The sequence below is a fragment of the Aythya marila genome (genome assembly GCF_965140915.1).
Source record: "Aythya marila genome assembly, chromosome: 6".
In the NCBI taxonomy this organism is placed as follows: Eukaryota; Metazoa; Chordata; class Aves; order Anseriformes; family Anatidae; genus Aythya; species Aythya marila.
In genome coordinates this window covers 34,217,760-34,233,399 of record NC_139047.1, presented here as the reverse complement: position 1 = coordinate 34,233,399, position 15,640 = coordinate 34,217,760, and the positions used below count along the sequence as shown (strand labels likewise).

The 15,640-nt window shown below is 32.9% G+C and overlaps 1 protein-coding gene across 1 annotated transcript in view; it reads left to right on the top strand.

Moving 5' to 3' along the window:
* The window catches only part of LRP1B (LDL receptor related protein 1B), a gene marked incomplete at both ends in the record, with an annotated part of 666,837 nt that overhangs the window by 430,091 nt on the left and 221,106 nt on the right, over positions 1 to 15,640 (top strand). The window contains 5 exons of the mRNA XM_082763005.1: positions 952 to 1,141; positions 2,791 to 2,913; positions 4,272 to 4,412; positions 9,754 to 9,879; positions 11,657 to 11,773. Of these exons, the coding sequence (XP_082619131.1) occupies positions 952 to 1,141; positions 2,791 to 2,913; positions 4,272 to 4,412; positions 9,754 to 9,879; positions 11,657 to 11,773 (697 nt within the window). The remainder of the gene's footprint in view (positions 1 to 951; positions 1,142 to 2,790; positions 2,914 to 4,271; positions 4,413 to 9,753; positions 9,880 to 11,656; positions 11,774 to 15,640) is intronic.

Genomic DNA, 15,640 nt, shown 5'->3' with positions numbered 1-15,640 from the left:
CATCCCAAACAACAGCTGCTATGATGAAGTATAAAGGCGGCATTCCCAGAAGTAGATGATGTACAATTTTGCTGTCTTCTATGTCTTTATAATTTAAATCATTCAAATTAATGCAATTTTCATGATGGTAAATTAAAACTTTTTTTTTTTTTTTAAGTTTTGTTTTAATTCTGTAGGAATTACAAGTATTTTTAAACTATTCCTCTTTATCAGACAGCTCTTGTGTAGTTGTATTTCTTGTTAGCGAGCCCTGAGACTAGATCTATAGCAAAGACATGGGTTTACATTCCTGCAGTCTATAAAACAGAGACAAGATTTGGCAATAATTTGTACTTCTGTTTATGTTAATTAACCAGAGGCAAAAGATCTGTGGAGAAAAATAGTTTTTGCTGTTATGGGAACCAACAGTGGCATGTTTTGTTTTGTTTTGTTTTTAAGTTACCCCAACCCAAGATAATGGAGAATTTAATAAGCAAAAATAAATAAGTAGTCTCTGCTCTTTGCTTCACACTTGAACAAAAATAAGCAACTCATACACATTGTTCTTTGCTTTTGGTAGAAGCAGGAGTGCTGAATTAAAAACCTAGTTGAGGTAAAAGTCACTCTGAAATATGAGATTGATTGTTTATAGGAGAAGAGGACTTCAGCAACATTTTAGAAGAAGCAAATATTTGATATCTTTTTACTGATCATAATAATTGTATGTTTACCTGCAATCCTATGCATTATTAGTTAGGATCCATTTAAAATGAATGTATATGAAGTTATGAAGTTAACTGTTGCTGGTGCACAGAACAGCTTTACACTAATGTCATTGCATTAAATTGCTATATCCACATATTGCTAATCTCCTAGTCTCAGTTTTCCTGTTTTCTATTTTATGTTCACTGTAAAGTATGCTAAGAAAAAATAATTATTTTAGCCTTGCCAATGATCACTAATTAATTGCAGGTAGTCTATAGTGGAAAAGATCTGAATCATCCTTTTGGACTATCGCATCATGGAAATCGTGTTTACTGGACAGATTATATGAATGGATCTATTTTCCAGTTGGATCTGGTTACAGGAAATGTGACACTGTTAAGAAGTGAGAGACCACCTTTGTTTGGGCTTCAGATTTATGACCCGCGCAAACAGCAAGGTATTAATAAGATATAATTTCTCAAAGCTTTAATACAAAGTAATATTTTCCATGTTGGTTATGGCATGACAAAGACACTTCTTAATATTTCAGTCCATTGATGTTAAAATTGATCATTTTGTACTTATTAACAGTGAGCCAAATTAGTATAACTAACTGTATTTCTTCTGTGTTTATTACTGTTTTTCTTGTGTGTGAAAGAGACACTGAAAATATAAAACAGAATGGATAATATGTATGCATTGGCTCATGCACATACAATACTAATTTACTTCTTGTTGGGTAAGATCTTCAGGTGCTGTTATACAGAATCCAAGTCAGTGGCCTTTGAGAATAGTGGAAGAGTAGGTTGTTTATGCTGCTTGTGTGAGTAGAGAAATGAGATAGAAAGCCATAAAGTAGTACAGATAGAGTTTAGAAAATGCACACAATTTAATTTACATTTGTATTTTACTGAAGAAAACTTTGGAATCTGTTTACTGCATACGGAATTTAGATAAGTGTTGAATATTTGCTTTCTTTAGTGAGAACATATTTCTATCTAATGTCTGCTACCAGAGATTGAAAGCGTTAAACTAAATATCAGGAATGAGTATAAGTAAAATACTGTTTTAAAAGTGGTCTGTGTTAAATAATAATAACTATAGATCTCAAAAAGAAAAATGTCAAGCCTATTGGGCTATCATTTTTGACATGTACAAGTAGAACAGTGTTTCCAGTTCCACGGTTCCTACAGAAAATCGGAAACTAAGATGTTTGCAGTCCTGCAACATTTGATCCTGTACATGAACCAAAAAAAAAAAAAAAAAAAAAAAAACAGAAAATAGAAATTTCACCATTTATCTCAATTCTCAATGCTATTTAGTACAGATATAACTTTAATGTGTACTTTGCTCAGCCGTAATAGCCAGCACATTAAAATGGTGGAGTTTTCTTTTAGGTTTACAGGACATCTCATAGATACCTTGTCACCATGCTTAAAACTCAGCTGTATTTTCACAGTATCATCACCAGTATGCAGCAGTGCATGTTAGAACACCTGACAGCTGTCAGTAACTTTGTGTGAACTGCATATGGCTTTTGGGAAGAAACAACAGGGGAAAAGAAAGCAAAGAAAAGCAGATGTGTTCATCAAAGAGTAGTGGAATGTCTGCCTTGAATTCTATCTGCCATGATCTCATTATACATGTACTTCTAATTTCTGTTTCTCTTTTTTTCTTAGTCTACATTTGTAGTCACATTGTTTGAACATGTGCAACTGCAATTATAATTCAGACCTTTCTATATATACTGTTGGATTTCTTAAAACTACTACATTCATGGCAATCTGTCAGCACATGTAGATGTAACATATTAAATAGTTTCCAACATTTATTCATCTCCTAAAATGTGAGATAAAGTGCTATGAGCTAATGATGTAATTGCTTTTTATTCTTACAAGCTATTGCAACCTGTAACTGAAATTATTTTTCTATTATAAGCTGTAGTAATCAAACTATGAGAATAATGTTTCCCTAAATGGAGAGGATAATAGTCAAAGGATCTTAAAATGCTTACATACTCAAAAAAGAAAAATAAAAACAAACATACAAACAAAACTTGTTCTAGCATGGCTGTTAGTTTTAAAGTTCCTTTTCTTGCTTTTACAGGTGATAATGCATGTCGTGTTAACAATGGAGGTTGCAGTACTCTTTGTTTAGCCATTCCTGGAGGAAGAGTTTGTGCCTGTGCTGATAATCAGTTTTTGGAGGAAAACAGTACAACTTGCACAAGTAAGCTTTTTAAAGAGTTCACTGGAAAATATTTTAAAACGTCTGATATGTTAACGGATTTAAATATTTCACTTACCTCTTTTACAAAATATCAGAAATACAAGGAAATTTCAAGTTAATAATCTATATGAACTGGTTTCAGATTATTATATGGTCTTCATATCTTTAGTTGAAATCAGGCATAGAAAATGTTAGTTCTCAAGCTGTTCATAAAATCCATCAAGCAGATATTTATATACATAGCATGTAGGCTATGCAAATTTTGCCATCTTTTCCTTTCATCTCTGCCTTGGACATTTTCATTGAAACACCAAAACATATATATATTAATAATAAAACATGGAATTTAAAATTAAAGTTAATATCAGATAGTATATGCATTAAAAAAAAAATAATTAAAAAAAAGATTACACGCTATTTTGTAACTTAAAATTCTGATTGATCTTTTTGATCTCATTTGTTTTGTTCTTTAAGTGTAGTGTGTGAAATTTTACAAAGCTCTCCAGCTATAGAGCTGGTACAGCTGAGTAAAGCAAAAGAATTATTTCATAGCACGATGAACATTATTGAGTTTACAATTACCGTGAATTTGACCCAAATGCATGGCAGGCAGAGCCATCTCTGTTGTTAAAGAAAACTTTTCTTTTAGCAGAAAATACTGGAAGGTGGATTTACCACTGGTAAGATGGAATGTAAGCATTAGGAAGAGAGGCTAGACACTTTCAGATCTCAATGAAGCATCTTTCCTCCTTTTTTTTTCCCATCTGACTTCAGTGCCAAGCTCTTTCCAAAGACTTTGGTGTTCCTGATAGGGTCATAGAGGGATGTGTTGTATTTTACACACTAAAGATTCTGAACCTTATGTTGAGAAATATATCTGTCTGGATTTACCAGTAAGCTTGTAGCTTGCTATTTAATTCTACCGCCATAGAATGTTATCCTTTTCTTGCTGAGTTTGTACCAGTGCATAATGCAGGTGTTTGAGTTGTTGCTTGGATACAAGAATCAGCTTTTCAGTAATCATTTTCTAGCCTTTAAATGTGCAACAGAATTTTGATTGTCTGTGAGAATGTTTTCTTTTCATTGTCAGTGAGGCATTACAATATTTTATATGGGTATTTTTACACTATCATCTTATGCATTAATTAAAAAAAATGCCATTCTGTTATGAGTTCTTCCATTTGTTAAAAATATACTATCTCAGCTATACACTCAGGTCTGCATGCTGCTACAGGTTTCAGGATGTATTAGCTAAAAAATAAAAAGTTTATTAAAAACTTCTCTGAAGAGTGCAAACAAAAAAAATCTGTATGTATCAAGCTGATATATTACATGTGCCTCTTGGATATTTTTCCTAGTTAAACAGGGAGAAGTGCTACCACAGCTGTGCAAAGCTGAACAGTTTCAGTGCAACAATAAGCGCTGTATCCAGGATCGCTGGCGCTGTGATGGGGATGATGACTGCTTGGACGGCAGTGATGAGCGTTCTGAAATTTGCTGTATGTATTCTTTGAAATTTTAACCCACATTTCATACTTTATTTAAAAATCTGGAAACAAAATAATACATCTGTATTAAGCACAAGCAATATCCTTAAGTCATTTATGTAAATCTTTCATTTTCTTGTTTATAATAATAGTAGTATTTTTAAATGACACTCATACTAGTTTCATAGCTTAGTACAAGAGCAGTATGTCAGTCATAATGATTTTGATTTTGGCATTGTCATTTCTAATTCTTTCTGTGTAGGGATTTTTTGCTTTGTTTCCAATTATTGCACTTTTTAAATACAGTCATAGAATAGTTGAGGTTGGAAGGGGCCTCAGGTTGTCTCTAGTTCAACCTTCTTAAGCTGGGTCAACCTCACCTTGACAGCTGCCTTAGTAGGCAGTTCAAGGTGAAGTACAGTACCTGATGGCAGGGAATGAAGATGAGAGACAAACACATCTCCACAGTGCCCACATGCTGAACAAAAGGTAATCGACGCAAATTGAAAAGTGGGAAATTTCATCTGAACACAATAAAACATTTTTATACTGTGAGAGTGGTCAAACATTGCAACGGGTTGCCCATCTACGGATATATTTGAAACTCAAAAGGACGTGGTTCTGGGAAACCTCCTCTGGTTGACCCAGCCTGAGTGGGGGGATTGCGCTAGGTGATCTCAAGAAGTCCCTCCCTACCTTAAAGGATTCTGTAATTCTATAATGTTTTATTTATATAAGAAGAAAGAATACAGTACTTCCAGTTATAGCAAGATGTAATCTGTCTTTAAAAATTCAGTTTCAGTAGAGCTATAGTATTGTTGTTATCTTTACTTTTGAGTCCCAGTGTTGAAATGAGAATAGTAGAAAGCATACCAATTATGTATCTGTGTCATTCCTGGAAAGGAGAGTTGCAGCTGTGAAAATTCCTCTTTCCTTCCTCAGTTTGTTGCAATGCTTGCCTATTTCTATCATTAGATCATTTCCCTAAACCAAGTGTTCTTTACAGAAATGAAAATTCATCACTTATTTTCCTATCAGTTGTAGACATGATGAACTCTTCTGCTGTGAAGCATTGTTCTCTTTGTCTGAAAACTTCTGTCATGGTCTCTCATTCTTTTCTCTCTGAGACAAAACAATTCTAATTTGTTCTTTTTATTTTCATTTTTTATTTTTTCCTTTTTTTTTTTTTTAATTTTGTTTATTAGTTTGTTTAGATTTCTTTGCTATTTATTGAACGTTGTCAAATGATCCTTGGGGTTGGGTGTCCAAAATTGGATGTATGAACTTCTGCTGAGGTCTTTATGAACATGATGAGGCTAAGAGAATTTGTTTGTGAGGATTGAGAGTGGTGTTTATATATCCTTGGGTAAATCTTGGTTGTTTCACACAGGCTTGATGTTGATACATACTGAGTTTGTCATCCTTTGTAATCCCTTGGTCTTCTTCTTCATGGCTGTTAAATAGACAATTATTCTTTTATCCTACATTTGATAGTTCCATGTAGTAGTTGTACTGATTTAAATCCTAATTCTTGTCAAGACATTTGTCCAGTTGATCTGAACTGTAGTGCTTACTAACATTACAATACAGGGGATTCTTGTGCTTAAATAAGGAGTTCAACTAATAAAAAGAGTGAGAAGGAAAATCTTTTGGCAGAGTTGAATTGATTCTCATTTAAATTAGTGTAATTTAGACCAATTCATTGATCAAAGCTCGTAATACTAAAGGGATTTATACAGATATAAATGAAATCGTAATCTGGTCCCAAACCTGTACATGACATATAGTTAAAGAGTCCACTATGATAGCAGTAATCCCTTTTCAACAGTTGCTATAGTAACTTCAATAGATTTTTTTTTTAATTAGCCTGAACTATTTGCAGTTATGAATAGAATACACACTCATTAAATATATATAAGCAAAAGCCTTAAATACCATTTAAAATAATATCTATGTATCTAATAATAAAGTCAGATTTTTAAAAAAGTCTTTCGTTTTTACTTTTATCACATGTGATAGCACTTTTATTTGCCAGTCAGATTGCAAACTAGGTTGCTTCATAAGTGTAATACAACTTGGAATACCTTTTTGCTCAGATTATTAATTAATCTCTATCTCAAATATGCTTGCACCCTCCACACAAAACACTCATGAAGGGTTCATGTGCTGTTGGTATCACACTCACTCTGTGTTGTTTTCAATGCAAAGAATAGGTAGAAAGGTCAAAGATAAAAGCTACTGAAATGTCAAGGATAAGCCTGCAAGATGTCTTTTCATTTTAAATACCATTTGTTTCCAGATATATGTTAAACTTTAAAAAAAGAGACTGTGGATGGCTGAGTAGGTGGAAGAGAACATGAGATTCTATTTTTTTATTTTATTTTTTATTTATTTTTTTAACCCAGCATTTGAAACTGTGTATAGTTTATTGCTCTTGTGTAGATGAGCAAGATCTGCTAATAATAGACCCTGTTATTAGCATAAAAGAAGAAGAACATACATACTTGTCACATCTGGAAAAGGAGGTCAGCAGTATTTACATAATTTTTGTGCTTTCAGAGTCTTCCTTCTTCCAGTGATATTTGGTAGCTAGCAAAAACAGGTTTGTGAGGTACCTTTTTCACTCTTGAATATCAGATTTTTTGTCACTTTTACACTGCATCATATTTTACTTTTTGACACCTGAATTTCTCTGGTAAGTAAAAAGGAGATATATATATGGCCATTGATAGTAGCGTGCATCATTTCAAACACATTTTATAACCTGCTCAAATCTCTGCTCATTGTTGTATAATATTTTGGATATGTGCTTAGCAATTTACATCCTTGTTCACTTTGGTGTTCTGTTTTGTTTTGCTTATATGTGCTTCAGTTTGCAAACCTCATTTTAGATGGATTAAAAGCAACTCAATGACATCCTTTTTTAAGGAAATGGCAATATTGTGGCAGCAAAGCCCTGCTAATGCAACAAAGCCTAATGCCAAACTTCACAGAGGATCACTATTTTAAATCAAAACTGAGAACTGAGTTAACTTGTATTCATTCTCCAGTTCCCAGTTCCTCAGGTAGCATGTGTCCCTGTAGTCTACCAAGATTATTTGTGAATGATGTGGAGGACAAGCCGTAATGGCAGTTGAATACTCAACATATTTCCTGGAACCCTGTGAGGATTCTTGAATGTTTCATCTTTGCCCTTCAGAATCTGACATTGATTGTCTTTTTTTTCTCTGTATTGGAACGTCTTCCAGCACCACTCCTGTTCTGTGTATTCCCCGTATCTTCACTCAGTGACTTCAGTCTGCCTTTTGTTTCTGTCTGGTTATAAACTGCCCCTTGTCCTTATGTGGGTGTTTTGAGAATCTGTAAACTGCCATCAAGACAAGGCACTCAGATCTTTTTGTGCTTTCCTACTCGTATTTGATTTGTACCAATATTAACATTTTTGTAGTGTTTCTCTTTCTTTTTGCTTTTAAGAAACCTGCCTGTCTTTCTTTTCCCATACATACGTTCCATGTAAATAAATAAACCTGTACTGACTTGGTTTTGGGTGAATTGAAAAAAAAAATGTATTCTGTCTAGGCACGGCATACTGAATGTTTAGATCCATACTTAGTGTTCCAAACATGCAATGACTGTTTTGGATCTCATTTTGGAATTTGGGCATGCTCTCAGGTGGCTCATGTTTTTAAGGTAGTCTTGAGTTTTTTTAAATACTTATTAGTAAGTGTTTGTTCCTTTACTCTTAAAAGAAAAGGTGTCTGAAATTTGTTTTGTTAGACATAATCCTCTAGCATCCATGTATTTGTACTAGAGAAAAAGAATTAGCCCTCTGTTAAAAATTAGATAGTTTTCAATGATGAGTAGCAAATTTCCCAGGCTTACAGCAAAGTCAGTGACTTATGCAGAGGGAAAGGTCTATTCAACATCTGTGTATAGGTTACCTAGAAATTAACAAGTTTAAGCAAATGTATTTATTTTATGGTTTATACTATTTTGGTTAATTCAACTTTACTAGAATTTAAGATAGCTAAAGTATGTATGTATGCAATTAAATTTTAAGATAGTTGGAGCCATATTTGTTCATTTCCTTAGTGTAACATAATAAAAATTTGGTGATATCTGGCTGCTGATAAACTTGGCTCATGTGAGAGAAGTATTCAGTTGCAAACAAAAAAAAAATTGTGTACAATTCTAGAAAGATTTACTTTTGTCATTTTAAACCTATTGTGAAATTGCCTTTTTCTTGATACGTGTGGTGTTTTTATTCATGTTGCCATATATCTATACCTAAATCACTGTCAAATTTTATATATATAATGTATATATATTTCTTTGAGGATTTTATATTTGTAATATTATTTACACAGAATATAAATGTGAGCTTGATGGCAAACAATGGATCCAACAATTTACCAGTTTTTGTTACTTTTTGCAACATAAATCCTTAGATCAATTTTTACTGTATTACTTTTTAAAAATTGTTTTAATCTTCTTTTTCCATTATATTTCAATGTTTTTATTTTTATTCCGAAAAAAATATATAGCCCTGTTCCACCCCAAATTAGGTCCTGCATACACTGAAGAAAATATGTAAAATTTCCTGTTCAGTTCAAGGTGATTTTAGGCAAATATCTTTTAGTATTATATAACGCAAATTACAAGAGATGACATCTGTTAGCAAATGTGATGGATATGTGCATCCAGTCCAGGTCATTTGAGTGCTATACTCCCATGCATGTACCCTGTCATGTATATGGTATAGGTTTACTAGGTTACCAGCTGGGCAATAAAAGTTCTTTTATGTATCCTTTGTGTTTTAAGCCTATTGAAATTCTCAGGTGATTAAATTCTCTGATAAACCTTCAACTTCATGTTTCCATGTACCAAATGTAGCCTGAAACAGAACTGTTGTTGGATAGCTATCATTATATTTTCAGCTGGTGTTAACTACTGTAGCTCAAATAACGTGAAGCTCTAATCTATTATATATTAGAGGCATGCAGGCTACACCTTGCATTTGCACTTTTTTGGAAATATTTTTTTCTGTTCACTTTTAACGTCTTTTCATTTGTACGTGTAAGATGCTACTACCTTTTGTCATTTAGTCATTACTATAATTACTATAATTTCCATATTGACACCAGTGTGTTAGGAATTTCTTTCCTATTTATTTTTTAATTTATGTTTAAGTACTCAAAAATTTTTATTGACTGCATTGCTGAACTATTTTTATATTGTAGCAATGATAACCATGCTAACCACATCATCATTAAGTACAATTTAATATACTGTTTTCAGCTGCTTTTCTGATCATTTTCTTAGGAGAAATGCTTTTCTGTTTTTCTTTTTCCAGTCAATCACAGTTGTCCTGACGATCAGTTTAAATGCCAAAATAATCGCTGCATTCCCAAGAGATGGCTTTGTGATGGAGCTAATGATTGTGGTAATAATGAAGATGAATCAAATAAAACCTGTGCAGGTAAAAACTTTACTTAACTCCAGCTCCACAAACTATTCAGGACTGCTCTGAGCTGAACTGAACCAGTCTACTTTTAGTAATCTGATTATTGCCATTTTAAATTAATTCAGATGTTGATGCACCTAAGGCTGGAATACAAATTATGTTTCACTTAATCCTTGTGCTTGACTGTGCTTTCCAAAGTAATTCAGCACTTAATCTATCCATATAAGTTGACTGTCAAAGCACTACTTAGTTGCATACTTGTCCCTACTAAATCTTTTTTGGCAGTTAGAATTGTTTGTTAACAAGCTGTGATGAGTAAATTTTATTTTATGCTGACAAAACCATAATTTCTTACTCAATCTCCTTTTGGTATCTTGAAAATTGTTTTCATTTGCATTTGCAATTTATTAACTATATAATAGATTTATAAGGAAATACCAAGAAGAAAATTGTTTACTAATTCCACTAAAATAAATCATGGAGTTCCAAATCTTGAAGTGATGGTTGCTGCTGGTCAGTAGTGTACGCTAAACAATCATTATGTACAAAATATCAGACATCAATAAGCTGATGGCCATTTTAAATTAAAATCCAGTGATAGCATGTACCTGAACTCAGTTTGCTTGATTTAAATTTTCCTTTTCTGTGTACTGCTTGTTATTTGTGTGATCTGGCTAAAAAACATTTAGCACAAATACAGACCTCTAAAGTCCATGTCACCATTACAGTGTTACTGCAGATCTTAATGTATCTTGATATCATTTCATATTCAATTGTATGATTGCAGAATAAGAGTCTGATTTGAAGACCATGCTTTGCATCCCTGGGTGCAAAATCCCTTGAATTTTGTGTTCTTTTTCCTTTTATTTTTGCACTGGCAAATGCTATTCACATTTAGAATAGTTCTTTGAACTATTTTAAGCTTGTATTCTATTTTGTTTGGGGCTATTTTTGTGAAGAAAAAGGTTAACTGAGTATAACAAATGAAAAAATACTCTCTTGATTTTTAGGGTTTCTAATATATGAGTCTTTTTTAAGAGTACAGTCAAATATAAATGAACTTCCAAAGCTTAAATCTGGAACCAAAGTCTGCGTCATTATAACTGGCATTGTAGTTACAGGTTCACATTTTGAATAAACACATAAATAGTGTCAGCTTTATATGTTAGATTGATGATTGATGATATTCATCAACTTTCAAAACCATTTCAGTAGTTACATAGTATAATTTCATTTAATGATCTTTGTTTCTTCAGAGAAAAGACATACATCGTATACTTTAATGAATCATTACAGTTTCGTATTTGCAAATGCAAAGATTCCAGGAACAGTAAAGCCAGGCATGTTATACACACTATATTTTTTCTGTGTAAATAAGAATCCCAGTAATCATTGTTTATCTTATGAAAAACTGTTTGTAAATAAAAGACTTAAGATTCAAATTACAAACTAGAATATTTCATACCCTGCTTTTTGTTTATTTCAACTCTAGCACTCTTATTTTATCAAGTATTACTACTCTTCTACCACCTAGTTTTGTATATTTACGTGTAAAAGAGTGTTTTCTTCAACACAGGGAAACCACTAAGAACTATACAATACAGAGGTAGAACACGGTCCTGCAGATTACCTCAATTTTGTCTGAAATCAAAGGAGGTGAATGATGTTTAGTCAGACAAAGTAAAATGAAAGGCCAGGAGAGATTTGCAACTTCTACATACAGTCATGCACCAAAAGACCTAACAGATTTAGTCCATTTCCCTTGCATTTTTGGAGTGTTTTGTCTTGACAGCAAGAACATGTCAAATTGACCAGTTTGCTTGTGGGAATGGACGCTGTATTCCAACATCATGGCTATGTGACAGGGAGGATGACTGCGGAGATGAAACTGATGAAATGACATCCTGTGGTAAGTGAATTTTCTCTTGATAACAGGTAAAGTTATTCTACAGAAAGTTCTATATATAAGGTTCTCTTTTAATGCAAGCTGACACATAGAAAGAGTCTGAGGGTATTCTTTTTCTTTTTATATGAACTGAAGATACTCTTTCTGAAATAACAAATACAATTTATTTGATTAATAAATAAACCAAACAAAGACTGCATATTCTATTAATGAGTTTTTAACTACAATACCAAATATGCAGATCAGTTAATACATTTCTAATTTACAATCCATTATTAAATACTGTCACCTTCATAAACTGATCTTTATCTCAGCCACATACCTGGGCCCACTCAGCATAGTTTGATGTCAATAAATCAATGTGGTATTTTGCAGAAAATGGAATCTTTCTTGGTTATATAATGAGATACTAATTAGCAGCTCTGATGATTCCTGCTTTACTGAGATACTGCAAAGAGAGATGCACTCTTTCTAATCAGCTGCTTCCAAGCAATTAAAGTTTTTATAAGTCAGCATGACTGCCTTCATCTGTTTGACAGGTCACAGGTAACTGCCATGAGTCTGAGTGCAAAAAGGTCAATGAGCTGTCTGCAAAATATTGTATCAGGGTGTTACCTGTTTACAAGGTAATATTTATGATATTATTTGACTTAGTAGTATGGATTAGTAAATCAATCCACTTACTAATATGGATTAGTAAGTGTGTTGCAATATTATAGGACATGTTTCTGGACTGACTTATGAAGAGTTTTTGAGAAAGAATGCTGAGACAGAATATTTTAGTAGCATCAACCATGCAAACATGAAGTAATAGGTTGTACACAAAGTAAATAAATAAATATAAATTATATTTGTTAGAATACTTAGTAATTAGATCTGTATTTTTTTCTCAAATGTGTTTGATATTCTAACTTGGCTCACTGTTACAAAAATACATTGTTTCGTAATCAAAATCAAACTATGTAAACACTATTGTTGATTTTTTTTCCTTTTTTTTTTTTTTCTCTTTTGAAAATTCTTACTTATGTAAACTTTCAGCATTGTTAGAGTTCTGTTACTGATAACAGTTTTTCTGCAAAACTCTTAATATCAATGAAGCCCTTCCAGTGGAAAGCAAGAAAAAAGCACATAGAGAGTAGATGTATGAATGAGAGTGGCTGATACCCCTGTGCTCCATAAACATAAATCTCAAGGTCCTCAGCTGCCAGAAAATCAATAGAGTACGATCCAGTTAGTAAATTCTGTTGATTCATAATCCTTTAAGTTTGTTTAATTTTCAATTATTCATGACTGGCAATCAGCTAATACCCATTAGTTGAGTTTACATTGTTACTTTTTAAGGCCATGTGTAATTTTCAGCACTATTTTCTTTTATAACTGCATTCAAGATCTTTCGAAAATTTTATATGTACATAGTTTCATGGAGTATTAACTTGTTTTCTCTTGTCTTGTTTCTCATTACTTTTTAACAATTTGTTAAGAAAAAAAGGTTATTTGATATTGAAAGTACTTGATATCTGATCAATAGATGAGAAATTTGATAAAACAGAAAAAAAAAAAAAAAAAAAAAAAGCATTATGTGAGTGAAAATGCTTTAAGGTAGGCTCTAATTGCCATGCTTCAAATCAAGTAATATCTGTTGCTTGCCGTGTACAGAGATAGAGAAGGTGATTGTAGTGGACTTGCTGAATTTTAGCCTCTGAAATTATGGTGTTTTCTGTAATGGTACAGCAAGGCACTTGGTACAATAATAGTTTCTGTGACTGGCCATACTTTGTGTTCTTGGTCAATTTATAAATCTTAATATTATCTTTGTAAGTTCTTCCCATGTTTGGTATGGTATATCCTGTCATCTTATCTGGAATATTTCTTCAGATCATTTAATCAACAATTATTTTACCTGCTGTCTTTCAGTTTAGCCAAATTTTACCTATGTGCCATATTTTAGGATTTTGTTCATTTATGCCTGAGTACTCTGATTATAAAATATGTCAAATATTTGATTTTTTTATTCTGCCTTACAATTTGATGGCTAATGGGTAAAGGCATTGCCACTATCAAAAATATTTAGCTTTCCAATATTCTTTTATGAAACAGTTTAAAATTCATCTTGTATTTAATAGTTACAATTACAGATAGTTTTTTACCTGCATCAGTCTTCAGCTATGAATAACTTTTGGCTTATATTGGTTATGTATAACTTATATATAATTATGCCAGTCTATAGCTTTGGTGAGCAGGATGGGAAAGGTGATGCCAATATCAAAATTCATTTTTTCTTAAAATACAACTATTGCTAAGAATCATGGTGTTCCTGAAGACCCTCCTTATTTTTCTCCTGACTTAAGATTGTGTTTAGTGTCCATTTTTCTATCTGTCATGCTATTTGCAGTCAATAACCAAAAGGCAAAAAAAGCATCAAAGAAACAGAGCTTTTACAGAACAGCTGGATAGCAAAAAGAAATAAGATTGGTGTCTACACTGTGCAGAAAGTTCCCTGTAAGCTCAAGAGGCACCTGTGTCGTTTTGTGTGTCTGCTGGGCAGTCAGCACAGGGATGACTGTGAGTCAGCTTCAGGAGGTGACAGCAAGGGTTGGTGTTGTGTCTGTCCTCCAGGATGTAAGAGGGAGCTGTAGAGTCCAGAGGTTTGAGAATTAAATACTGGAGATACTGGAAAACATCCTTGCAAAGACTGTGGTGATCTGAGAGACATGATATGCGTGCATGTGTAAGGGCAATCACAAGTAATTTTGATTAGTTTCAGTCTCTTTATACAAGCATTCATATAAGGAAAGGGTGAAAATGACATTTATTATAAGGATTAAATTTTTAGAAAAAAAAAATGGGACAGCTAAAAATACAAAAAAAAAATGCTTTCAGCTTTGCTTAAAGCATCTAAGCTAGGCATCATCAGCCTTGAACATCTAGATTATTTGTATCAGAACAGATTTTTGGTTGTCACTGTAATGTGTTCCCCCAAGAAACAAATGTTTTGTTTAACAACAACAAAAGACTCTAAGAGTGATTGACAAACTTTTGTCACTGGTGTTAAATTTTCTTCCTACCTCTTTCTTGTGTTGAAGCAGAAGAATAATCACTTTAGTCTTACAATGTTCTTGGTGATCTCTAAATATTACTAGTTGATGTAGCTGGTTTGTTGCTTTATGTGTGATATTTTTTAAGCTAAAACCATCTCTGAGCTGCTATAAAAATAATAGCTTTTGTGTTAGCTATAGCACATTTTCTGCAACAAAGACAGCAAAAGACAGCAAATCTAAGTCAGAGACTCATTGAATAAATATTTCACTTCTTGTTGTAAAAAAATGCTATGTTTATGTAGCATGTTTAAAAAAAATCACAAAAATGATTCACTACTTAGTGATTATATGATTCTCAAAATCTTTGTGAAGTTTAGCTTTATTTCAGCTCAGTTGTAAAAACACTAGAACAATCTAATGTAGCTGGAGACACCTAATGAGGATTCCACTTGGTGATTTGCTGTAGTTTGGCAGCTTTGTTGTAGCTGACAGGGCTATGCCTCATTTCAGATGTTACTTTCTGTTGCATTTAGGATGTTCTTTGTAGGAACTTCCAACGAGAAATTCCTCAGTGAAGGAAGAACTTAACTTTAGATGTTCAAGTGGATTGGTAATACCCAGAACACCATGATGCACATTGAGCCAGGCTTGGGCATAAGCTCCATGTCTGCAGAAATGATGATTGTCAAGTGCTTTGCTTATACACCTCCAGTGTTTATTGCTGGTACCAAAAGCTGCTCAGAAGGAATTCATAGGCACCAAAAAATCATACTAGAGTTCTGCATATGTAAAAACCATCCCTACAGGCAGTTCATAGAAAAGAGGTATCTTT